The sequence below is a fragment of the Fusarium solani genome, assembly GCF_023522795.1.
Source record: "Fusarium solani strain SB1 chromosome Unknown bctg00000003_1, whole genome shotgun sequence".
In the NCBI taxonomy this organism is placed as follows: Eukaryota; Fungi; Ascomycota; class Sordariomycetes; order Hypocreales; family Nectriaceae; genus Fusarium; species Fusarium solani.
The window spans coordinates 3,264,831-3,290,133 of NW_027072154.1; the positions used below are offsets into that span (position 1 = coordinate 3,264,831).

Sequence of the window (25,303 nt, forward strand, 5' to 3'; positions counted from 1 at the left end):
CATAAGTCTCTCAGCCTTTCTAGGTAGCACAGCGCGACAGCTTATTCAGGACAGGGATGGTGAGATCGCCCATGGATGTCAACCCGCCCAGGCCAAGAACAGCCAAGACAGCCTTGTTGTTTATCCATCGTGAGTGGGACTTTTGCATGTTTGCTCCGTTTTCTGCAATTTCTCCAAGCGATCCAAAGTGCAGCAACCCAAGCTGATCCGACCGGCCGGCCATGTCCGTGGCGACGGTGATGGTCGTCGTCATCTGTCTAGTCTTTGTGTGGTGATGCTTACTTGCTTGCTGTCGACCAACATGTGCTTGTGTTTGTGTACCTGCCTTACCCTCACTGGAACTAACAACTTGGCTAGCAGCTCGAGATCTATCTATTCCCGATCGATACGAGGCAAGCCATCAATCTCAATTCCAGATCGCCGCCTCACAAGTTCGACAGCCACAATCTATTGTCGGCTCGTCAAGTCAGAGCCTGCTGCTATTCGACTTCCACTTGCCGAGCGCCCCCTCCCACCCTTGACAGTCACCGTTGGCTGTCAGCACGAGGGACCCGCTCGCAGGCTTCTCCTTTCAGAGCAGAATGCTGTCATGTGTGCGAACGGTGGTATCTTGCGCCCTCGTGGGACCCTGAGCACAGAGGCTGAGGTCAGCACTCTTTTAGATATGCCCACATGGCACCACCGTGAGAAATTATTTCCCTCTTGCCACGACAAGACAGCTTTGCACGCGCTTGCACTTGAACCCGCCCACTGGTGGGATATCCCATCAGCCTCCGTCCAGCCCAGTTGAGGCTGAGTCAATGCATGGATCTGGCTGATCCCAACCCCGTCTCCTCTCTCGAGGCTCTCCCGTCCCACCCCAGAGATGGATGCCCTGCCTCAAGTCGTGCCCCCAGTGCGGATGGCCAATGGCTGGTCATGATGTACCCTCGCAACAACCTTCCCCAAAATGGTGGCCCCCCCGATGCATGCATGGAGGGCAAAGGTGGCATGGGTTAGAATGCCTGCTGGGCCAGCCTAGTTTCTGTGCTCCTCCCTGGGCCTGGCCAGGTGTGCCACGAGGGTGCTCTTTGCGAACCTGGGCATAACAGAAGCTCTGCTCAGCCCTATGTTTCCCATTCTTTCCGATCTCAACCCGTTACAGTGGCGAATGCCCTACCGCTGGGTCCTTTGATCGATTCTTACCTCCCCTTTGGGCCCTCTGCACAACAGTTTTCCTCAGACCTTCCCCAGTCGCTTGCATTGAGGTTCCATCTTACTCTGGTGAACTGACTCTGGTACTACTCACTCGCCTTCACCTACGAGCTCACGCCTACCCTGAAACCAAGCCGCCTTAGCCCTTGATTCTCGACCGGCCCAGGACTGCCTTTGTTCTTTAAGGGTCTAACTTACCTTCCCGAAGCAGCCTTGCCATCTATCGGTGTCGGGTTTCCCGGCGGATACCCGGTCGCCCTCCGCATCCCCAGTTGAGTGTTGGGAGGCGGACACTTGGGGACCAGACCCATGGGTCAAGGACAAGCCATGGTCCACTAGATTTCCCTGCAGTTAATTTCTCTCGAACGCCTGCACTGAACGACAGCATCCGAAACCGCTCTGAACGCAGTCACGATGCCTGGATACGGTGCGACCTGGGCGTTGCTGGCTCTGGCCGTGTGCCCTGCCGTCGCCCAGTTTTCAAGCTGGGATGATGGGCAAATAGGCACCTCGATATGTGTCTGGATGCAACCAAGAGGTAAGCAAGCCTCGCCATTGTATCGAGTCGTTCTAATGTGTAAATAGCTGCCATCATTCGGGACATGATCTATCTTGATGGCGGTAACATCTACTGGACACCGCACATGAGCGATGGCACACTGGGAGGTGCTACTGACAATGGTAAGTTTGTTCATGTATCTTCATCGCGCAAAGTCTAATGTCCAAAGGAAACAATGCCGGCATCGTTCTCAACTACAACTTGAGCACTCCGTTCGATAAGGATACTAATGTCACCGGCATCCTCGTTAACAAGGCCATGTCCAAGGCCCGTGGAGGCTCGGGAAACAGCAATGGCGCCGCACCCAACTTCCTCGACGGCGGCCTGCTCTACAACGATGCTCAGTTCTACCTTTACGGAGGCGACCTTCTGAAGAACGATGAAGTTTACGAACCTCCCGATGCGGACGAGGTCCTGACTTATCAGGCTTATGCATATGGCCCGGACAAGCCTCTGTGGGATCGCGGCTTCTCTGATCGCAAACTTGGCGACAAGGTCACTCGATACATTGCTTATGGAGGGGCTGCCAATGCGCCGTCAGAGAACCTGGCTTGGTATTTCTCGGGGTTGAGATCTCCATCAAGGGGACCTTTTTTTACCAACGATGCGACCGCTAAGGCCACCAATGTCTCCAACACCCTCATCACCCTCGACATGGCGGAGCAACTTGATGAGAAATGGACCAACACGACTCTTCCCCCTAGTGTCAAAGGACGTGCCAATCCCGAGGTTGTTTGGGTTCCCATAGGTAAGAAGGGTATCCTCGTTGTTCTCGGCGGCGTTGTGTATCCCGAATGGGCCGGTCGTGCTCGCAAGTCAGCAAATAAGGAAGCAAGTGTAAGTAATCAGCGCATCCTACCCCTCGCCGCTATATGTATACTGACGCTAGATGCTTGTCTCTAGGAGAAAGAAAGCCCCGTCTTCATGGAGGAAATTGATATCTACGACATTGATGGCAAAAAGTGGTACAAGCAGGAAACCAAAGACGGTCCAGGCGCCCTCACACGAGGCTGTGCTGTGGTCGCTCCAGCTTCAGATCGCTCGAGCTTCAACATCTATTGGTACGGAGGTTACGATGGCCTCCATCCGATGGAGCCCTTCAACGATGCCGTCTGGGCACTATCCATCCCTTCCTTCACCTGGACCCAGATTAACAAGGGAACCAACCTGCATGCTCGTGCAGGACACAAGTGCTTCATGCCATACCCTGACCAGATGATGGTTTTTGGCGGCTACACCTCCCAGTCTGGCGTTGCTCTCACCTGCCTTGACAAAGGACCAGTCTTGAACTTCAATCTTACCAGTGGAGAGTGGTTGGAATCGTACGACCCAGCCGATTTCAGTGATTATGGTGTTCATGAGGCGATTCAATCCAAGATCGGAGGCGATGCTGAGGGTGGAGCAACTGCAACTGCTCCAGCAGATGGCTGGGCTACTTCGGCTCTTGGAAAGGTTTTCGATACTGAATACGACATGAAGAAGATCAAGACCTACTGGCCATACGGAAAGGCATCTGCAACTGGGCGGCCTACTGTTCCAAACGACGGCAACGATGACAAGAGCGGTGGTGGTGGCGGCGGTCTCCCCAAGTGGGTGGCACCCGTCTTGGGTGTTGTTCTTGGGCTCATGTTCGTCACTGGCGCTCTAGTCGTCTTCTGTATCTGGCGTCGCCGTGGAATCTTCAAGAATCGCTCCAGCGACTACGGCACCGAAGATCCAGGGTCACGTATCAGGTCGTGGATCAGGGGCACAGGTCAGGAGAAGGCGGCTACCGTCACAACCTCCGATGATATTCCCACTAGCCCGGAGATGGAGGAAGCGACGACAGCTAGGGCTGTTGGCGTTGGCTCAACTCCCTCAAATGCTGAGACACCTGCTTCTCCTACTTCTCCCCGTTCACCTGGCTCTCCCCTTGAGATGCCAGACACACAAATCCACGAGATGCCTGGTAAGTCGAAATTTTGGTATGCATAAGGACATATACTGACAGTCATAGACACCTCGATGCCATCCGAGCTTCATGATACGGGTCTCTCTCCTCTTGAGGTTATACAGAAGCATTCTCACTTTGCTAAGGGCCGGCAACATTCCAGCCCTTCCTCCAGGACGTACTCGGAGCACACAAGCACTTTCTCGCGATCAACAGATCAGCAAGGAGTGTCGAGCCCTGACTCTCCTACGCCTGGCCGCTCTTCCCGTATAACTTCTGACGTATCCGGCGTGTCAGAAGGGGATGCCGCACAGCTCCGAAACCTCGGGGCGACTCCTGTGAGCCCTAGGAGCGCTCACAGCCAGCTGCGGCCCCCATCACCAGTTGGCAAGGCGGACTCGGACATTCTTCCTTCGCCAGGTGAGGAGCCAACACCCATATCACCACCCGGCGACCCAGCACTGGTATCCCCAACACCAGTGTCCCCGCCTACCGCGGGGGAGAGTTCGGGCGGCGACTATCTGTCAGCAAAATCGTCGGCGAGTCCATTGAGGAAGAGCATGTTTGTTGAGAGCGAGGAAGACATGGGTAAGCAGAAGTAGACATCTGCATTTGATAGTATAGTATAGCGGCGTTGGAGTATTGAGGATTGGACATGGTTGGGTGGATATCTGATGAAATAACATGGGTCAATCAGGACAGGGTGGCGGACATTCATTTCTACGAGCGAAATATCACGAGGGTAATGACTATTTAAGACTGATGGAGGAATAATACTTCTTCTTCTTCCGTAAGAACCAGAAATTTATATATGTCTACTTTTGAGCACTATGCCTAGGAGCATGAATCACCCTACACCTCAAGTTAGTATCTGTCTCTCGAGTAAGAACTAGACTTTGTTTATTCTTCTTTAGAGTTACCTTACTCTATTCTAAGATAGGACCAAGTCTATTGATGAATAATATCAGAGACTTTTCCGAGATGCCCACTTTCTGTCCTGGGGTATCGTTGTACTAGCTAAACCTTTAAGACGAGAAGCTACATCCGCTCGTCATGAGCCGTAACAATTTCTCCACTTGAATACAACTACATAACCCTCAATTCTTTCAGCGTTTTATATCTGGCCATTTAAATGTAGCTCAAAGTGCTATCATCAAGAGGATGGTATAATGCAACAAGAGGTTTGGGAGCTGTCAAGAAGACAGTATCGTCATGTTGATCAACCCCTGGCGATTTTCGGCTCAATCATCAATCCCTATCCAACATCAACCTTGATACACCGCTTGGAAAACGGTCTGTTGCGGTGGCCATACCAAAAAGAATTCGAATGCTCATCCTCACCTACCTTTTCTCAGTCCCCACCCCAAGATACATGCCCAATAAGGGATAGAGACTGCACGATCCTGTCATGTTCTGGTAGATCCGACCGATACAAGCACTCATGCAATCCTCGTCATCAAGCTAGCAGTCATAGGTGGGCAATTGATCCATCACCTGCGCCTCCTTCATGCTTTGTTGACTATGCCTTGCAATCGAGACACACGATTGTCAAACTGATGGACGAGGTCTGATTGCAAGCTACAACATAAGCAACGAACTGTCAGTTGATAAATATCAAGCACGAGATGGAATGGGCTGGTTGCAAGTATATCAGGGCCATCCTTTTCGTAGGGCCAGAATCTGATCTTTTTTTCAATCAATTTATCTTGTTGCTCCCAGAACCTTCTCGGTCTTTGTTATGTAGTTTGCTTGGCTGTTTGTTTGTGTAGCTTGCCCATGATGCCTGCCTGTGATGCCTTCTTGTAATGCGAGCCAGGATGCCTACTTAAACTATGGATCAGGTATAAATACCTGACCTAGCCCTGGCTTACACCTTGATCTCTCGCCTTGACACATCATAGTCATCTCTACTCAATAGATCAAGTATACCTCGACTGAGAAACCCTATTTATTATCCGCTTGTAGACGAGTGGTCACTCCAACTTTTATATATATACATATTTACTGTTAGATCGCTACTTGAGAGCCGAGAAACGTAATGTGGTTCCTCAAGGCTTTGCCCTGTTATGTACGGCTCCGACCAAGACTGAAAAACTCTAACAAACAGAGCATTCACTCTGTGGTTCAAGAGAACAAAAGACAGAGAGCTAGGCCTTTGCCATTGTAAGTCAGTGGATCATAAAACCCGCACACCACATTCTCTCATTTAGAAGACCACTGGATTCCCATCTAGGTGAAAAAATCTAGGCTTACGGGGATACCTGTGCTCTCCTCAAGCGATCGTCTAATGCGATAAAGCAACCTACCCTATCGCCGTTGAGGATGCTGTTCCAACCACTGGCAACTAGGAAAATGTCTAGATACCAGGCATCGAACCATCAACTTTTACCATTACAGACTACGGTTAGGAACAAACATCGCCTGGTGGTCACTCACATCGGACTTCCCATACTCGGCAGAAGACGTTCCAGCGGCATCACTCCGGAACTAGATCATTGATCTGGGTCTCAAAGTTGACAACCATTATATACTAAGCAGAGCTGTTACCCAAAAGGGAGGAACGGCAGCCGCCCAGGGGTCGCAGATGATGGAGGAACCTGACGAACTGATCGTCTTCGTCCGTCCAGGAGTCCAAGCGTACGACTACTGGACCTAGGAATATAGGCCATTGCTGTGTTCCTATATATATACACCAGGCCAGGCCAGAAGCCCGAGCCTATCAAATTGAGAAGAAGGGTTTCTGAGTGCTGGGGGTGCTGATTGAAGTTCTCATCCTTCATCAACCTCACTGGGTTCGGTATCATGAGGTCTACCAGCTCTCCCGATACATACACTCGTTTCGATTCACCTCTACGGCCTGAATGAAAAGTGGTGTGTTCCCGCCGTCTGCAATACAATTGCTGCGATTGATTATCGAGTGGCTGCAATGAGAGGTTCAGGATCGGATATTTAAGGACTGGGTATGCTTAGGGCTCGAGTGCCCCCAAGTCTTAGATAACCTTGCATAATTCTCATCTGTTGTCCAAGGAACTTGTGATTATCCCTTTCAGGTTACGTAATATGACTTTGATACACTTAGAATAGTCAGTATGGCAGGCCCAGCTTCGCCCCTAACGTAGTCTCCCTCAAACAAGGATAAGCAAAGTGGTGAGAATAAACGAGATGGAACTTTTTCTGGCTATACACGTGCTTCATTTGTGATTTATACACATTTAAACCTCCACAAGCTGATCATCCTCATCTTCAACTTCCTCTATCCGTCCATTGGTACCCTCAATCAACTTGACATCGTCCTTACTTTCGTCCTTGCCCTCATCTGCCTCATCACGCGCCAATACCTGCACCAGTCGCTCACATGCCTCCTGGACACCCTCGTCCTCAACGCGTAGGTGGGTTTCCCGAATGACGGGATATACCTTGACACGGCGCATAAGATCACGACCCTCTCTTGTTGTTGTTAGCAGAGTCAGTGTTTCGACGTGTGTCTGGATGTTCTTGTGGTCCGAGTCTCGCTTCTTGTCCGGCGGGAGCAGCTGTAGGTCTGGCAGCATGTCCATACTCTCGTCGACATCGTACTCCTCGTTGCCGATGATTGGGAGTAGGATGTAAGGCAAGATGTCAATCTCATCTTCAGAGAGGAAGGAGGGGTGTGATGATGTCTCAAAGGCAACGTTCTTGATGGTGCTGGCAACGCCCTTGCGTCGAATGTCGGACTTGTGCTCGGTGAAGACCTTGAGCTTGGTGAGGGGGATGACATCGTCATACTTTTGCGCCTGGAGGAAGTGCTTGCGGATATCGGAATGCTTGGCAAGGTCTGCAAAGACATAGGCGAGGTAGTCAAAGTCTGCCTTCTTGTTGTATGAGCCGTCCTGGCCCTTGACGAAGAGGTCCATCAGCTGGTTGAGAACAACATCGTCTGAGCCTAGCTCTTCAGGAGCCTGCTGTTTCCTCTTGAGCACGTCCTTGAAGCTATCCCACTTGGCTAGGTTGGCGAGGAGCATGGCCAGGAGATTGGCATTGGGCTCCTCGGGGTTCTACTCGGTGGGTTAGCTGGTGTTTATACGTTTATAATACCATGGATAACTCATGCGCACCACTATCCGCCGGAATACGACATCGAGGAATTTCTCATCTGTTGCTAGGTTCTCAAGAATCTCTTGGTCACCCGACAGGTTGACCAGAATTGTCACAGCATGCTCAGATATTTTCTGCAATATGGCATTAGCGCCGAGTTTCTCGTGAAGTTCCTCGCCAATTTCACTCACGGGATGATCTCGAATCAAGATCTTGAGGTTCTTCACAGGCTGGAGTTGTGAATCCTTGAAGATGTTGGGTTCCGCAGTCGAGTACGGCACCAAATTCTCGACGGCAACTTGGCGAATCTGAGGGTGAGGGTGGGCGATGAAGCCCACGAGCTGCGGGGTCGATAGTTAGTGGGTGACTACATGAATATTGCGCAAGTAGAAGCATACTTCTTCCAGCTCGGTCGGCATCTTGCTGGTGTCTTGTATATGTGGTTGAAGGAGTTTTTCAACGATGGTGGTGATGATTTTGGAGGGGCAATTTGATAGTGGGGCAGACGCCTGAAGTCATCGCTGCTTCAGTGGGCTGGGCGTCATTGCCGGTGACTCTTTCAGCGGGACCCACAGGGCAAAGAAGTTTCCAAGGGTCTCCAGTGTCATCATGGTGGCGGGGCAGAATTCTCAAAAAGAATTTGTTAGAAGTAGTACGATGAGAAGCACATATGAAGGAACCCAGATGAGATAAACCCTGTCTAGGTGGATATCTCATAAGATTGATAGCACTGAATCACAGTTGGCCCTTTTTTCTCTTTCTCCTCCTCTCAGTGACGGACGGCCAAGACATAGAACTTTGATAACACAGCATACCTTTTCTAAAAACCCGCTCCTAGGTAGGTAGTTAGAGCTAATTGCAAGTTCATATGTATCCAAATCAGGCCGAAATCAGCCGACATGATTCTACTATGTCTTTTTTCCCCTTTATTTGTTCTGTTCGTATGAGTGAGTTCTGAGACGGTCTCTTCCATATCTGAAGATACTCTACGCAGCGATTTTAGTCAGCGACTTACACAATCTAGTACAAGAGCTGACCGAGACCAAATGAAGCCCTCTCAATTCGAATTTTTATCAGTTTCATCTTGTATACATGTCTCCTCCAGGTGAAAGAATGAAAGTCCAGTCGGAGCCGGGAAACCTATTAGCCGAAAAGTGATTGGCGGGTTGAAGGCGGTGAGGCACCATTTTGAGCTCACCTAGGCGCTATGCCTAAATTAGAAAGAGGGGTGGTTATCGATAAGGCACAAAAATTTGAAAATCTATTCTGCCTCTGATACTCCAAGCCCACATTGTGTGTGCGTGTGTGTGTGCCATTCCAAGACAAGACGCCCAAAATGCCCAAGGCTACCACTCCCTCCGCCTCGCGGCAGACGCGACGCCATAACCCTCTCGAGGATGATATCACAGCCACCGGCATTCTCAAGAACAAGCCCTCAAAGAGGCGGTCGCATGGCGGCGACAACGAGGAGGAAAACTTTGTCGATGACCGCGCTTCGAGGACCATTCTTCGGATAGGTCGTGAATTGGCCGAGGAGGAGAATGCCGGAAAGGTCATCTCCAAACCGACTGTCGACACTTTTGGCTACGACTCGCGATTTGACGACGAGGCCGAGGACGAGAACAAGGTCTACGACGATGACGAGACTTGGGGCGATGACGATGAGGTTGTGGAGGAGATTGAGGTCGACCCGAATGATCTTGACATGTACAAGAGGTTCATGCCGGATGAGGAGGATGACCTGCTTAAGCACGGTTGGGACCGCCAGCCATCGGGAGAGGAGCAGGGCGACAGCATCAACCTTGCGGATCTGATCCTTGAGAAGATTGCTGCCCATGAAGCTGCGCAGGCGAGACGAGAGAACAACCTGGGTCCTCCCGATGACGAATACGAGCTTCCTCCCAAGGTCATCGAGGTCTACACCAAGTGAGTCAAGATTTCCAATCGCGACAAGAGGCAAAAGCTAATCATTTCAGGGTTGGACAAATCCTCTCTCGATACAAGTCCGGTCCTCTGCCCAAGCCCTTCAAGATCCTCCCGACCATCCCTCATTGGGAGGATATCATTGAGGTGACCAAGCCCGATAGCTGGTCCCCCAACGCCTGCTACCAGGCGACGAGGATCTTTGTTTCGAGCAAGCCCCACGTTGTGCAGCGATTCCTCGAGATGGTCATCCTCGACCGTGTTCGTGAGGATATCTATGAGACCAAGAAGCTCAACGTTCACCTCTTCAACTCTCTCAAGAAGGCCCTCTACAAGCCCGCTGCTTTCTTCAAGGGCTTCCTGTTCCCCCTCGTCGGAAGCGGAACTTGCACGCTGCGAGAAGCTCATATCATCTCGGCTGTGCTGGCTAGAATCTCCATCCCCGTTCTTCACTCTGCCGCTGCTCTCAAGGGTCTGTGCGATATCGCCGCCCAGGAGGCATCACACGGCACCGAGGGCGGTGGTGCTACCAACATCTTCATCAAGACTCTCCTTGAGAAGAAGTATGCGCTCCCCTACCAGGTCATCGACGCCCTGGTGTTCCACTTCTTGCGCTTCCGAAGCGTCGACCCCGCCTCTGTTCACTCTGGCGATGCTATGGCGGGTCTGGCGACTGAGGGAGATGCCAAGGCCAAACTGCCTGTCATTTGGCACCAGAGCCTGCTCGCCTTTGCGCAGCGCTACAAGGGAGATGTCACAGAAGACCAGCGTGAGGCACTGCTGGATCTGCTCCTGACGCATGGTCACTCGGCCATCGGCCCCGAGGTGAGGAGGGAGTTGCTGGCTGGAAGAGGCCGGGGTGTGCCGCTCGAGCCCCAAGGACCGGCTCTGGATGGCGATGATACCATGGTCATTGACTAAGCCGAGATCCAACTTTGATCTTATTGTTCAATGGCCCTTTCCTAATGAGTGAAGACAAACATGGCGTCTGGCGCATCAAAAGGGTTTCGAGCTGGTTCGACTTGAGATAGATTTGACTCTGTAAAAGACGGAGTAGCCCATTTCGATACCAATTTATGTGATTCATTTTCTGGAACAGAGTGTATTATTCGGTGGGGTCGATTTGGTCGTGATGATTGAGCGGAAGGAGCGAGTTGAAATGGGGGTTCCTTCTACGTTCACTCTGGGAACTCGAGCGCGATCGAAGCGTTCGACCTCTTCCACCTTCAAGTCCCTACCTATCAACCCCGACAAACCTACAAAGCAGCTCTACAATGCAACCCTCCCGCATGAATTGACCCTCATACATCTTCAGATCTTCATCTCCCTTACCTCGGTTCTTCAGTTCAGTTCTTCGCTTCGTCCTTGGCCTCAGTCTCCCCTCCTGTCTTCTTCTTCAGCCATTACTTACGACTCTCCTCTTCGGCTTTTCGATTCTACTCTTGATTCTACATCCACGGGATGCTTCGCCATCGGCCTCGTCTCTCGGCAGCGTCCTCCCAGGGATTCTTTTATTTAGAGAGCATCGCTCAGGTTCCATCATGCCCGCGACAGCGACGTCTTTATCGGACAATTCGCTGCCAATGAGTACTCGCCTCGACGCAAACGAGATCAAGTACGATATTGGCGTTGATAGGCCTAGGCCCAGGCCTGGACAAGGTGAACCTCGCTAACTACTATCAGCTACTTCAACCTCCCATTTAGACACCAGACTCCCCCTTTCGTTTCGATCTCGTTTCCAACGCCAAATCTGGACGGCTCAATGAAACACCAGCCAAGCCTTCCTTCTATGCCGGAGAATGCATTCGCCAATCATCTTCCTTCCACAGAAACTACACCTCGCCCACTCAACCATCCTCGAGCCTCAGTTTCGGGCTTTGGTGTTGACCCCCCACGTCCTCCTCGCGATGGGTTCGAGTAGGTATGGTTCCCGCAGGGATACTGGGCAGAGCGCCAGGTCATGATGCAACGGAAGAGCAACTCTGGCAAGAGCTTCTGGAAATGGCGTAACCGGTCCACGAAATCTGCCAGTGAATCCGATGCTCGAGAAATGTCCTTTGCATCGCCAATGACGTCGATGTCTGTGCCGCCCAACTTCAAGCCCTTTGAGCAACCGCTGCAAAGGCAGCCCGCCAGTCCTTTTGTGTCGGAATCGGCCCACGTCTTCTCACTACAGCATCCTACCACTACACTCTTATCAAACCAGGCTCGTGAGGATCGCGAGTCAAGCTCGGTATCTCCTGGTATGGGAAGTTCGAGCTCGATATCGCCCATGAGCGTCGCGGACACGGTTCGAAAAGCGACCACGGTGCCCTCTTCGCCCTCGAGCACAATAGGACTCTATGATAAAGCAAAGAAAAGCATTGAATCCAAACTGAAGTTCAGGACGCGCAAAGAGGTAGTTGAGTTTCGAGCATCAATGATAGGGAAACAAACTGACAAAGCCAGCGTTGCACATGCCCCCCGATTCCCGAGTATGAGCGCCCTCACGCAACCATGGACGGGGCCGGAAATTACCACAGTGTGCATCAAGTCACAAAGTCGGGAACCTGGTTTAAAGATGACCTTGGGAAAGTAAAGCTTCGGCGGAAGCTTTTTAGCAAGGCTCCATGGAGTCGAAAGGAGTCTAGTGATGCATACAGTAGTATGGCTAGCTCCATGAGAGAAACCCTCAAAGGTAAGACACCTGATGCATCCTCTTTCTGACGATACTTCCGTTGTCTCCCATTTGTTATCTGGCCTTGGAAGTAACAGGAGAACTAACAGAAAACCAGTGCGGGTTGACTGTGTTAATAATCAGTACCCTGGAGGGGTGAGTGTTCAGCTTGCTTTGGGGCGACAAGGAGGTGCTGATATCGTCGTCGGTTACAGGAAGCCATCCGGATCAAGACCCCTCCCTTGGGTGAAGACACTGCCAGTGGAAGTCCGCGCTCATTCTTCACCGAACTGGTGCCTCCGTTCGAAAACGACCCTGTTCCTTTTCTGCCGGGACCCTCTGCGAGGCGTAACTCTCTCCAAACCGTTCGCCGTAGAAGCATCACTCCACAGGTACGTGAGTGGTGGGAACAGATGCCCAAGAAACCTGAGCAGGATCCTTTCGCTCAGGTACCTACTTTTCAGTTTCAAGTACCTGAGCACCTACCAAGTAGCCCAATATGCCCAGCAAACATGGGACACAAGGGCGGGACGGGACTATGCGTGTATCATGGGCGAAGAAAAGGTGGTAGAGCATAGAGAGATGCGCGGTGAATGTTACTGGCTTGGATGAAGTTTGTGATGATAGATTTCGAAAGGTAGACGAGTGGGTTCCAGAACCTGATAATACCTACTCTGATTGATGAACTCGCTCTTGAAAAGAATATGGCTATTAACAACTGCTTTTAGACTTTATTACTATAATATCTACTTGCGCACCCGAAGCCAGCGTTTGCTATCTAAATATTTCCATATGCTCCTGCTCTATGGTGTAGGGAGGAGGCTCTGTCTAGACAATGTTGGGATCCAATGTTACAGTCATTAAGCCTGAGAAACCTGGTTGTGTGGCGCTCCCTTGTACTCGGTCTGGGTCTCATTGGGCATGACATAGTCGTATGATGGCCCGCTCTCCTTCTTGCTCCAGAAAGACTGGCTTCCCTTGAAGAACAGGGGAGGCGGGTTGCGGATGTGAGTGAGGAAGATGATGAGAACCCAGACGAGGGTGATGGTGGGAAGCATCCAAGCACTGGCCTGAAACTTGGCCGCCTCGGTAGGGTTGTAGTTGAGGAGGGCGACCAAGCTCATTCCGATACCGAGGAGAGTGTAGATGGCAGTACGGACGATGCTCCATTTGCTCCAGGGGGTGGTGCGTGATACGATGGTGAGGAGGACCATCAGGATGAGGGTGATACCAGCAGCAATGTAGGCATATTGGAACTGTACAGGAGGTTAGACATCGAAAAGATAGTTGATAACAGGTTCACTTACAACCAACTCAAAGCGCGTCCAGGTCTGCTCGTTGACCTTGGCCTCTAGGGCGTTCTCTGTGATGTTGGTGTTGCTCTTGTCCTCCGAGATTTCGGTCACAAGGTCGATGCCAAAGGTCTCGAGCAGCGAGTTTTCCATGGCGTAGCTGATGGAGTAGAAGGCCTCCGCAAACGTATTAAACTCATCCTCATCTGGGAAATCCTTGTCCTGGAGCGTCGTGGCGTACTTGGCAAACTGGGGCCAGAAATCATCGGCGATGTCGCTGATGTTGGTGACGGCGTTTTCAACGGTCGTCCAAGTTGAGGCGTACTTGGGTGGGTAGAGCTTGAAGAAGTCGGTGATCATCTTGCTTAGATTGTCTATGATGTGCTGGGTTGTCGATTTGGCAATGTCGTTGACATCGTTGAAGACGGAGTCGAGGGTCAGGTTCTTGAGAGTGTCGATGATCTTGGTCCAGATGACGAACTGGGTGAAGCCCTGCATGAAGAGGACCAGGGCCAGGTGGAAGGGGAAGTGGATGACGGTCCAGATCTGCTGGCGCACATGGGGGAGGTTGGGGTTCTTCATCCAGTCAAAGTAGACGAGGAAGACGAAGTAGACGGTAGCTGAGGCAGCCGTGACGATGCCGATGGTTTGCGAGTCTGAGACTGGTTAGTTTCATACCAGAGAGGGAAATGTGTGCTTACTCCAAGCATCAGGGCTCTTAACAATGGTGACAACACTCTGAGCAATGACAATAATTCCATCACCAAGAATCATGACAGTCAAAAGACCCATGCGCTTCATCAGATGAGTGCCCTGGAAGCTGAGCACCGGCCAAATATTTGCAAAGGCAAAGGTTAGGATGACCTCGACGCCAGCGAGGACGTACCACGCGATGAAGACGCGGCTGTTGCCCGCCCTGAAACGGAACGTGATTCCCAGGTAGACCAGGGCCACGATGACGTTCATGCCGATCTGCATCAGCATCGGGAGACGCTGCTTCTTGTACTTGCGGATGTGCCAGAGGATGCTTGCGTATTCGACGGCCAGGCAGAGGCGTGAGATCATGAGAATGATAGCTAAGCAGAGTTAGTTATTGGTTTCGATGCGTCAAGGTGTTGTTCGTACACATGGTTCTCATCGTCTTGACATTTTGGTCGTCGGGGGTAAACTTGGGAGCAACAACGGCGAAGCCAACCATGACACCGAGATGAACACCTCGAGCCGCTCGTTCTGTATCCTGTCAGCATAACTCACTCATTAGAATTTAGTTTTGCCGTACCGAAGAGACTGTCAGTCACGAAGCGCACATCGTAAAGACCGACAACGAGCCATGTAATCCAGAGAACACTTTTGTCGTCAGAATAAGCCAAGCCATGTGCTGTCTCAACCCTCATACCTAAAGTATCCAACATAGGCCTTGAAGCGATCGTGACTGTTGACACCCTGCGTCTGCGAAAAGACAGTGTAATTGGCGGCGAAGAAGAGATCGAAGAAGAGCTCGAGCAGACTGGCATCCTCATGCTACTTGAGGGTCAGCAGCAAATTCTGACGTGTGCGTAATTCACAAACCTTCTGGAACTGTGGACAATCGGCCTCGAATCTGTTACCAAAGAGACTCAGGTCGGGAGCCGTGGCCTGTTTTGTCGGAGCAAGAGTCGTTGTGTCGGACCGGTCCTCGGCGATGAGAGGACTCTTGAGAAGCTGGAGCTTCTCAGCCGTCGTCTGCTCTGGCAACTCTTCGTTGGCCATCTTCACTAGCCAGCTAGAATGAAATGAACTGCCAAAAGAAAGAGATTACAATTAAGAAAGGAGCGCAGACACTTCAATCAGGTAAACACTAGAGGTAGACCACAGACTACTTATACAGACGGCGCCACAGACTCAACTGCGTGAGCAGGGATACGGATGTCATTAATAGAAATAGAGGATCATCATGCACGAGTTAGAGCAGCGGCCGACTCCAGCCTCATGTGCGGCTCGTCAAGGATGAGGACGATATTGTGGGAGATGGTCAGCCTGGGATGGACTCCCCTGGTGCATTAGGGGAACGCTCAGATGCAACCCAACATCCAGCTGCGCCCAGATGATGGCCTATGATTACCGAGCTGGAGCATCAAGGGAGCAGCTTGGTTCTGACGTGAGCAAGACCTAGCGCCAGCAACGGCGCACTCGAAAAACCAGCTGGGGGCCAAAAAGCTGTGAGCAAGGGCTCTGTTCCCTCGTGGTAATCCGTGATTCGTGAATACGCTCGGCCGGGGCCTGCCTGGAGAGACGCTGGATCGTCTTGGCAAGGGCGTTTTCTGGCCCATAAGGCTGGACTGGCTTGGTCCTGGGGATGATGATAAATGAGCTGGAACCCCCAAGCTTGGTGTAGCTCAAGTCCCGAGGACCAGGGTGGCAGTGCCAAAAGTCCCCTGTTATTTTGGGTAGAGTCGCAGCAATCTTGGCTGATTGAGGAAGCATTTTTCGCTGCTGGAAGAGCTGATGACCAATGCTTTGCGCTTACGGTTCTTGGTTGGGGATATTGTACGGGTTTACGAAAACCATCCGCGTCAATTGGGTCTCTAACACAGCTTGACTTCTGTCTTTCGATCAGTTGAACACGTACCCAATTGTCCATTGAGATCTTGAGTAGCGTCTCTTCTTCAGCGCCATCAAATGAAGATGGTGGTGCTCTAAATAACGCTCCCGTTTGAGCCCGACGCCTCCTCCTCCCGCCACAATGTTTATATCCTCCCAGCTGAGCCACTAGCGCAGAAAACATCATGAGGCTATCAAGGATGATCGCTGGGTCTCGGTTTCACCGCTTCACACCTCGGAGCCGACCCTCCTCTCATCCCTCGAAAAATCCAGCCTGGATAGGAAGTCGGGTGAAACGATGGACTGGGACTTGGGCCCCATTCTCGTAGGGCTGGAAATAAGTGGGGCATATTCTGCAGGTGATGTAAAATCACGTGGCTTGGCGACAGGCGAATGCCGGATGAATCACGGTTATGCATTTACTGAGGAGTTTTACCAAATGAAGCGCTTAATCTCGGCGCGTCTAACGCGTCTCCCTGACCCCATTGATTCACCATGTGCATGGCCGTTGTTTGTTTGGCGCATGCGACTTGACAATTCAACATGATTCGATGCTAGAGCCCGACTTGAACCTTGATTGACAGCAGCATTTGTCTGCTTAAGCTATAACACCATGGACCCCGCTGTTACACCGACCGGCCGAAAACGAGCCCACATCGAAACCGACGATCCAGTCCCTACTCCTGCGACCCTCAAGAGACGCCGCCTCGATGATCTCACCGCTGGATCCCCCTCGACTCCCAAAGCCATCAATGCTATCAACGCGGCGATACCTGCGGTAGTGAATAGCCAGAACGGATGGCCACCGGTGGATGAGAATATGGACATGACGGGCCTCGGCAAGCAACCTGGGGCTCTTCCACCAAATCCATTCCAAACAACACCACAACCTGCACCTGGCTCCGCTTTCCGCCCGGCAATCAAACTCTCTGCGCTTAAGGGTACAAAATGGGATACTGGGGAGGAGCGCCGTCCTGTTTTGCCAAAGAAAGTTGGGCCTGGCCGGCCCAGGAAGACCGCCACACCGAAGAAGCCTGCAGCGCCGAAGGGCAGGCCACGGAAGCGAAAAACACAAGATACGGCCGAAGATGCGAATAAGGATGGAGATGAAGCAATGGCTCACGAATCCACTGACGAACTATCGGCGGTGCCAGATGGATTGCTTTCAGCCTCTAAACCAACACCCAAAGGAATCCTGACTCCTTCAAAGAAGAGAGGACCTCGGGGTCGGAAGAATGTCACTTTCGGGGCTGGCCATGATGCAAACGGCGAAGTTTTCTTTGAAGATTTGCCAAAGAAGCCAAGGACACCACGCAAGGCGGCCAAGTCGGAGGCAGACGAGATTGTGTGCGCCATCTGCCTGAAGCCCGATTCCAAGGCACCAAATCAGATTATCCTCTGCGATATTTGCGATTTTGCAGTTCACCAAGAATGTTACGGTGTACCCGAGATTCCAGAAGGAGATTGGCTCTGCAAGTCATGTGCTCAGGAGGATGTGCTCAAGACGCCAAAGAAGGCTGGAGAGACGAACATCCCGACCATCACAATAGCGGCAGAGGTACCCGAGATTCCGAACCTGGAGCAACATGTTAGATCACTGCAGAGAGTGCTCCTGGATCGATGCACAGGGCGGAGACGGTTACAACTGGCTGGGCAGCTGGAGGCAGAGGAGAAGGTCTACCAGCTTGTCGAACAGACGGTGGTTGCTGGTGAGGGTAACTCGATGCTTCTGATTGGGGCCAGGGGCTGTGGAAAGACCACGGTAAGATATCGCCCGTCTTTGGCGTCACTCAGTCAACTAACTTGTGACAGCTTCTTGAAAAGGTCATTGCAGACATTGCTCAAGAGCACAAGAACGACTTCCACGTGGTCAGGTTAAACGGTTTCATCCATACGGATGACAAGCTCGCACTCAAAGAGATATGGCGACAGCTTGGAAAGGAGATGCAGGTTGAAGATGACCTGGTGAACAGGGTGAGTACAACCTTCGCTTCCTTTGCCTATCCCAACTCACGCTTCTAGACCAACTACGCCGACACCATGGCATCCTTGCTTGCCCTGCTGTCTCATCCATCCGAAATCATCGGCACAGACGAGGGTGTCACGTCGCAGTCGATTGTCTTTGTCATTGACGAGTTCGACATGTTTGCCTCTCACCCTCGACAAACACTATTGTACAACTTGTTCGATATCGCACAGTCTCGAAAGGCGCCCATCGCAGTGGTGGGCTGTACGACTCGGCTGGATGTTGTGGAAATGCTCGAGAAGCGAGTCAAGAGTCGATTCAGCCATCGATACGCTTACCTCTCCATGCCCAAGTCATTGCCTGCATACTGGCAAGTGTGCAGACAGGGTCTGGTCGTAGACAGCGACGAGGCCGAGAAGGAGGGCATCAATACTTATCTTGAAGGGCACGCCGAGTTCCAGCAGTATTGGAACCAGAAGATCGAGGCAAGCAAATCCCTCCTTGACCGAGACCAAGTATACTGACCAGCTATTCAGGGGTTGTACAGGGAGCGGTCATTCCAAGATCTGCTCCAGTATCACTATTACACGACCAAATCGGCTTCGGCGTTCCTTACCGAATGGATCCTGCCCTTGTCGGCTCTATCGGCGAGCGATGTGACACTAAAGATACCTGCTCTGCAGAGCGAGGTTGAGTCCCTCACGCCCCCTGACAACCGACTGCATCTCCTATCCACGCTATCAGAGTTGGACCTGGGACTGCTCATCGCGGCAGCACGACTGGACATTGTGGCGCACACTGACACGGTCAACCTGGCCATGGCGTACGACGAGTACAGTTCCTTGATGGGGAAGCAGCGTGTACACTCGGCAACAGCAGGCATGATGGCCGTGGGCGGCGGTGTCCGAGTATGGAGCCGTGGAGTCGCCGGCATCGCATGGGAACGTCTCATCTCGCTCGGACTGCTGGTACCTGCGGGCATAGGAGGCGCAAGGACCCTCGGCCACGGAGGGCTGGAAGGCAAGATGTGGAAGGTGGACGTGGCATTGGAGGAGATACCTGCGGCGGTGAAGCTGAGCACTGTACTGGCGAGATGGTGTAGAGAGATTTAGAAGGGCATTGCTTGATGAGGCGTCCAGGCTGCATGCGAAAACGAGGCATATCTGTGCTGCTTTGCTATGAGCAGTGTTGAAGAACTATGAATACCTACATATAGAGTAATTAAAACATGTCAAGAATTTTTGCTACCGATCATCCCGAATATCTCGGCCAGGTTCTTAGAAATCTCATTCTCCTAGTATCATATTGGCAACACCAAACAGTATTATTATCTATCCGGTTGCTTTCCAGTAGAGTGTGTATAGAGTAGCTAGTCTCAGCTTACAAAGGAGATTATTCAGTGTATAACTATAGTGGTAGGTATTTCAAGGGAGTCAATCCCGGCGTTTTTCTCATTTTATATCCCATAGCTAGTGCCAGCCTTAACTTTCGTGTATCCTTTCAACCGCATGCGTTTTTCTCTTGAATCTCGTCTAGAACTTGATCAGTATTTGAGATATATGTAAGTGTGTGCAATAGATACTCACCGTTGACTTGCAACAAACTCTTACTTCATCTCTCACCAGTCCGTCAGACCTAAGCCTCTGCGTTTGGCATCAAGAGGCTCGTCAAACATGCCCGCCTCGAGCGTCTCGAGGTCTTCCATCCCTGTCGTTAACTGTCGACGAGGGAAAATGAGGCCCACGGGGACGGTAAATATTCTAAGGGATAGACCGAGCATTGTGCTTTGATGCTTTCTTGTGAAAAGGACGAGGTGGCTTCACAAAAGTGATGCTCTTGGTAGGTAGAAGAGGTGAGAGTGGTTGAGAAGGTGCTAAAGTCTGCAGATAGCACCAACATCTCCCCAAAGGTCTCACGATATGGCTCTATACTTATACCCATTCACCATCCAGACCGGCTTCTCCGCGTTTTTGAAGCCAGGTGTTCTGTTCCCCCATCCGAGCGCCTTGAGGCTGATGCCATGTCCGTTCGACGGAAAGGGGCAAAAAATGCTAGGACGAATAGTAAGGAAGAGAGTATCACCGCCAAAGGCTAAGGCTGATATGGCGCAAGCGCCTCGCGGAGGTCGCCATCTCGGTGGCGGCATTCGTTGGAATGCGGATTTTCAGGGCGTGGAGGTAAGCTTCATCCGAGTGGTCCAGGAGTAAGAGGGTCGCGAATGCCAACGATGGTGGGTTGATGCAGATCTTGTGCTTCTTTAGTAGGTCCCTGAGAATTTGGATGATCTACGTTATGTGATGAGATATGGCGGCGAGAGTTAAAGATAGGAAGGGATAGCACCTGATGCCCGAGAAGATGGTACTCGGTTAGGGCAGATACCTTTCTTGCCTTGCAAGCTGTATCTATTCGTCTTCAGAGACCATATGCGTCTTTGGGATGGTCATACCGCTCTTGGGATGAATGACATAGGAGTCGAGAACCTCATGTCACCACTCCTCCACTCCCTGGCATCTTCAAATTATACAGCCCTACACAGCTTCTCGCCCAAACTCTAAAGAATCCCAATCTACAACTTTGTCATCTTAGAGCAAAGAATAAAATAAAGACACATAAACTTTAGGTAGGGAGGCATGACACCGGTTCAGCTCGGCTGGATTCAACCCGTCTGTTTGGGAGAGATACCCTCAAATCTAGTATCACAAAATTATCCATCCATCCTATCCCCCCAAACGCCGTCATTCCTCTCATTGTCCATACAATCAATAGGTAGTTAGCATTAAGCATTTCACGTCCCAAACCGTCCATGGATCCATCATCCATCCCAATTAACTTAAACGTGATCAATTCATGTCTCATTCCACAACCAGACCCTCCAGCACTCGCATCGCTTTTGAGCCCTCGTTCTCGAACCGGCTCACTATCGATTCGCACTCGAGCTTTAGCTTATTCTCAGCCTCTGCTGCATTGTGGTAGATCCACTCCTGCACTGTCATCTGCTTCTCAGGCGATGTCAAACTCTGTCCCTGCTTCAAGAATCGATCCGCGCCATTCTCCTTGTCTGAGTTGGTCCGTGGTGATCCAAAAACGGCCTCGAGGTCCAGTTCGGTCCATGGCGTTGTGCTACGTAGACCGACGATCATGTTACGCTTGGACGGCGAGCCACGTGTAGGAGTTGAGACTGGGGGCGCGAGGGCAACTCGCTTGGGGTTGGCGCTGGCTGCAGGCTTTGACGACGGCGGCTGGTTCTCAGCATCAGAGGATTGAGGAGACTGAGACGGTGAGATGGCTGCTTGTCGGGCGGATGGCGCAGGTGAAATGATCCGTCCCGGCGTTGATGGAGGGTTCGCCAGATGAGCGGAACTAGGAGGTGGCGATGATGGCCGCGCTGATTCAAACGACACCACTCGAGCGGCGGCATGCTCGCCCTTCTGTTCCTTAGCCGAGCGCACTTCAACTTCATCTTGCACATCTTCTTCTGATCGTTGCGTGGATGGCTGCGCTGCCTCTTCGCCTTCAATCGACTTCCGAGCATCAAGGGACTTCTTAGACGGCCGCCCTCGACCGCGCTTGGGAGGGGCAAGACTCGACTGGCTCTCCTCAGCGCCCAGGGACGCACGGGATGCTAGTGATGCCTTGGATGGACGACCACGGCCTCGCTTAACCGGGGGTTCCTCCGGAGTCTCAACGGGTGTTTGAGTTGGTGCTTCAACAAGTTCGAGTTCATCAGCCGACGCTTGGGAGACGAGTGACGCCTTGGAGGGCCGTCCACGACCTCGCTTGCCCGCAGCGCTCGAGCGAGCAGCCGCCGACTTCTTGACAACTGTATCTGTGCTGACCATGCTTTCCTCATGGGCTGGCTCTTTCACCTCTGGCTCCCATTCTGGTGTAGTAGACCTCTCAGGGACTTCCTCAGGTTGTGTAGTTTCGTCGGGGAGCGTGTGATCTTCTTCTTCAACAGGCTGCGCTGCGGCCTTGCCCTTTTTCGACTTGGTCTGCTTCGACACCTTTCGAGTTCCGGCCTTTCGTCCCTTCTTCGGAACATGGAGCTCCTCAGGTTCCGGCTCCGGCTCCGGCTCTGGTTCGGTCTCGGGCTCCGGTTCATGGTCTGACTCAGGTTCTGGTTCCCGCTCTGGCTCTGGCTCGTCGACTTCCATTTCAGCTTGCAGAGCCCTGAGCTCATCGTCAACCTCAGCTTCATCCACCTCAGCTGGTTCAGGGTCGAACATGGCATAATCCTGTGATTGATCGGCCTTGGTCTTCGAGGCCTTTGCTCCCCTCTTCTTGGCCTTTAGCCTCTCGGAATCAGAATCGACGGTGATCTCCTCATCCTCGGTCAGTTGCCTCTCCAGGTCTGCCTCCAGTTGACGCTCAATCTCGTCATCGTCCGGGAATGTTCCAGGTGTTGATTCGTAGGCAGGCATAGATACCTCAGAGGCAACAGATGTCGAAGAAACTGTGCGTGTAGACTTGGTGGCCTTCTTGGTCTTCTTTCGCCCACCCTTCTTGGGAGCGGAAGCTTCGTCCATCTCCACATCCTCTTCTTGTTCCAAGGTCGAATCGGGTACGGCGACGCTGCCGCGGGTTCGTGTTGCGCGTTTCTTAGCAGCAGGAGCTTCTGACATGGCCATGCTGGCATCCTCAATCGCTGTGCTGTCTCGCTTCTTTCCCCGAGAAGGCTTGGGTGGTGCCTCTTCTTGGATCGACTCTTCTACCTCTTCAACGGGTTCCTTCTTGGCCTTCGTCTTCCGTCCCTTTTTCGGGGCAGCCTTGCGAGCTTTTGTCTTCTTGCCACCTTGTGTTGAGGCTGTGGTAAGAACGCTGTCTTCGGGGCCAGCGACCGATTCGTTAAGGGATGGCGCTTCCGATGTGGCCGTGGCGACAGATTGAACGGATAGGCGCGAGGCCTTGGATGCGCGCCCGGCTTTGCTCTTGGGCGGCTTCTTGTGGTTTTGTGCCTCATCAAGCAAGATGAAGAAAGGACATTCGGGTGATCGGTTGAAGTGCTCCTCACTGGGCAAATGTTAGCTAGAAGCGAGAAGTGTGAGAATGGAATACTCACAGTGGCATGTCACCGGGCTCCCATCCATCGAGGGCAAGTTGGCAGTATGCGCATGTTGCCATGTCATCCGAATCCTCGGTCGGTGTGTATTTCCATCCAGCGTCAACCAGTTGCTTAGTTTTGCACTTCCAGCCCTTCTTGGAATCGTGCGGCCACCTGCCAGCAAAGGTCGCCTTTCTCGCCTCTCTCATGTATGGTTGATTTGGGTCTTCTTGCGCATAGTCTCCCACCTCGGCCTCAATCGCGGCGACGACGGCCCAGCCACACTCGGGGGCATGCTTGAGATGTTCTAGGAGAGGGTCGTCGAAAGCCTCCCAGCCATCGAGGCCCTTGTGACATAGGAAGCAGTTGACATTGTCGGGGCTTTGTGCGGTAGGGTTGAAGAATAGTCCAGCGCGAGCAAGCTATTGATCATGTTAGCATTGGTTTACGTGGCGGCGCAGAATAATCCATACACTCGCGGCTGAGATGTTCTTGTGCGGCCAAGCGAGGGCCTTGGTGCTTCTGCCACCAGCTGTTGACCCTCGCTTTTTTACGCTCTTGTGAAAAGAAGCTAGACGGCTCTCATATGTGATGTACTGGTCGGTAATGTCGTCGAAAGACATGATTGCGATGATGCGACGCGTCGAGTCGCGGTTGGTTGAGGGTATCTGCAGTCAAGGCGCGAAGCGAGACCTCGTTGGCGATGAAGACGCAAAGAACCACGAGACACGACGGCTATGAGGGAGGAAAAATCCAGGAAAAATTAGTGAGCATTTCAATATCAAAGGCTCGTCTGAGAAAAGCGCTGGGCGTCGCGTAGGAAGTGCGAGGGGAGGTCGAATTGCGATGTATGGGAAGAGTGTTGTTTGGAAGGAATATTGATTGATGGCCGTAGCAAGAGGCCCGCTGCGGTACGGTCCAGTAATGGCTTTGGGTGGGTCCAGGCGCGTTTGTTTACTTTGGTGGGTCAACCAGGTCTTTGACCCCAGAGATCCAAACAACCCGATCACCAATAGAATATATGGGACTGTTCAAGGCGCCTAGGTTGAGGGTATTGATTTGTCTATGCTTGCTGCAACTGAAAGTCTGCAGTTACTTTGTGTTTTGCGTGTTTTGACAGGATAGAAACGATTTCTTTTTGCAACAGGCTGGCTTCTCGGCTACCCGGGTAACTTGCTGGCTGAGAGGGCGGCAGCATGCCAAACTTAGATATCATATCATATTGACCACAAAGTAAGTTACGTGTTCTTGGCTTTGATACTGTGGCCTCCAATCAAGCTCTCACAGCTTCCCAGCTGCTTTCAGTCCTCGCTCGCCATCCACCAAGATGCACCACCCTTCGTGACCCCGGCCACCATCCCCGGCCACAACTGCGTCGAATCCACCTTGCTCGTTGGCAAACTTGAGGACGTCATCATCAAAGCTACCAGGCTGCAGCCACACAGATGGGATGCCAAGCTCCTTTGCCTCCTGGAGCACCTTGAGAGTTGCTGAAGGAGGAGTGATGACTGAGATGGACGTCTGCTTGGGGTTGGGAAGCGCCGTAACGCTGGGGACTGTAGGATAGTCCTTTTCTAAAGCAGAAATAGTTGCCGATCCCGGATTGATGGGCGTGACTGGCAAGTCATGATAGAGATACCAAGCAAAGACTATTTACACTGTCAGTCGGCACGGCGTTCATGAGATCTTGACATGGATGGATTTAACCTCGGTGGCCGAACTTGGCGGGGTTTGAGCTTGCGCCCACTACCGCAAAGGCAGAAGACGCAAAGAACTTGCGAACAGTGGCTTCGGTAGTCATTTTAAAGTCGATTGAGTATTGGCTATCGGTATTTGGGCTTTGGCAGTTCAGGATTGTCAATCAAGGATGCGAGAGTTCAAGGGAGGATGAAGGTTCCGTTATCACCCACGCCGCTGCGGGGCTGCGCCAAGTCGCCATACACCGATCACTCCATGTATCTTAAGTGCTTGTGTCATGTCATATGTCAGGCCGAAGCCACGGCTGCGAGTTATAAATCAGTTGATTCTGCTTGTGCATCCTTTCTTGTTCTTAAGCTACTCTCAAAGTACAGTAACCTTGATCAATAA

At 51.9% G+C, this 25,303-nt stretch overlaps 8 protein-coding genes across 8 annotated transcripts; 4 read left to right on the top strand and 4 right to left on the bottom strand.

Moving 5' to 3' along the window:
- Positions 1-1,608: 1,608 nt before the first annotated feature.
- Positions 1,609-4,285, top strand: MRS44_006579 (uncharacterized protein; the record flags this gene model as incomplete). Its single annotated transcript, XM_065621819.1, has 5 exons — positions 1,609-1,732; positions 1,780-1,875; positions 1,923-2,590; positions 2,657-3,701; positions 3,750-4,285. The coding sequence occupies 5 exons, from the start codon at positions 1,609-1,611 to the stop codon at positions 4,283-4,285; spliced, it is 2,469 nt and encodes an 822-aa protein (XP_065477891.1).
- A 2,610-nt stretch (positions 4,286-6,895) lies between these two features.
- Positions 6,896-8,176, bottom strand: MRS44_006580 (uncharacterized protein; the record flags this gene model as incomplete). The annotated part of the gene is made up of 3 exons (XM_065621820.1): positions 6,896-7,717; positions 7,778-8,098; positions 8,156-8,176. The coding sequence occupies 3 exons, from the start codon at positions 8,174-8,176 to the stop codon at positions 6,896-6,898; spliced, it is 1,164 nt and encodes a 387-aa protein (XP_065477892.1).
- Positions 8,177-9,093: 917 nt separating this feature from the next.
- Positions 9,094-10,601, top strand: MRS44_006581 (uncharacterized protein; the record flags this gene model as incomplete). Its single annotated transcript, XM_046280854.2, has 2 exons — positions 9,094-9,683; positions 9,734-10,601. The coding sequence occupies 2 exons, from the start codon at positions 9,094-9,096 to the stop codon at positions 10,599-10,601; spliced, it is 1,458 nt and encodes a 485-aa protein (XP_046139812.2).
- A 1,042-nt stretch (positions 10,602-11,643) lies between these two features.
- MRS44_006582 (uncharacterized protein) lies at positions 11,644-12,948 on the top strand (the record flags this gene model as incomplete). Its single annotated transcript, XM_065621821.1, has 5 exons — positions 11,644-12,078; positions 12,129-12,357; positions 12,455-12,492; positions 12,552-12,785; positions 12,844-12,948. 5 exons carry the CDS (start codon positions 11,644-11,646, stop codon positions 12,946-12,948), a joined length of 1,041 nt encoding a protein of 346 aa, XP_065477893.1.
- Positions 12,949-13,196: 248 nt separating this feature from the next.
- On the bottom strand, positions 13,197-16,091 carry MRS44_006583 (uncharacterized protein; the record flags this gene model as incomplete). Its single annotated transcript, XM_046274573.2, has 8 exons — positions 13,197-13,592; positions 13,644-14,284; positions 14,330-14,704; positions 14,754-14,858; positions 14,908-14,975; positions 15,025-15,149; positions 15,198-15,377; positions 15,798-16,091. The coding sequence occupies 8 exons, from the start codon at positions 16,089-16,091 to the stop codon at positions 13,197-13,199; spliced, it is 2,184 nt and encodes a 727-aa protein (XP_046139810.2).
- A 730-nt stretch (positions 16,092-16,821) lies between these two features.
- MRS44_006584 (uncharacterized protein) lies at positions 16,822-19,286 on the top strand (the record flags this gene model as incomplete). The annotated part of the gene is made up of 4 exons (XM_065621822.1): positions 16,822-17,970; positions 18,021-18,182; positions 18,231-18,689; positions 18,750-19,286. The coding sequence occupies 4 exons, from the start codon at positions 16,822-16,824 to the stop codon at positions 19,284-19,286; spliced, it is 2,307 nt and encodes a 768-aa protein (XP_065477894.1).
- Positions 19,287-21,026: 1,740 nt separating this feature from the next.
- On the bottom strand, positions 21,027-23,838 carry MRS44_006585 (uncharacterized protein; the record flags this gene model as incomplete). Its single annotated transcript, XM_046280033.2, has 3 exons — positions 21,027-23,184; positions 23,234-23,637; positions 23,689-23,838. The coding sequence occupies 3 exons, from the start codon at positions 23,836-23,838 to the stop codon at positions 21,027-21,029; spliced, it is 2,712 nt and encodes a 903-aa protein (XP_046139808.2).
- Positions 23,839-24,496: 658 nt separating this feature from the next.
- Positions 24,497-25,016, bottom strand: MRS44_006586 (uncharacterized protein; the record flags this gene model as incomplete). Its single annotated transcript, XM_046280509.1, has 2 exons — positions 24,497-24,864; positions 24,923-25,016. 2 exons carry the CDS (start codon positions 25,014-25,016, stop codon positions 24,497-24,499), a joined length of 462 nt encoding a protein of 153 aa, XP_046139807.1.
- Between the last annotated feature and the right edge of the window lie 287 nt (positions 25,017-25,303).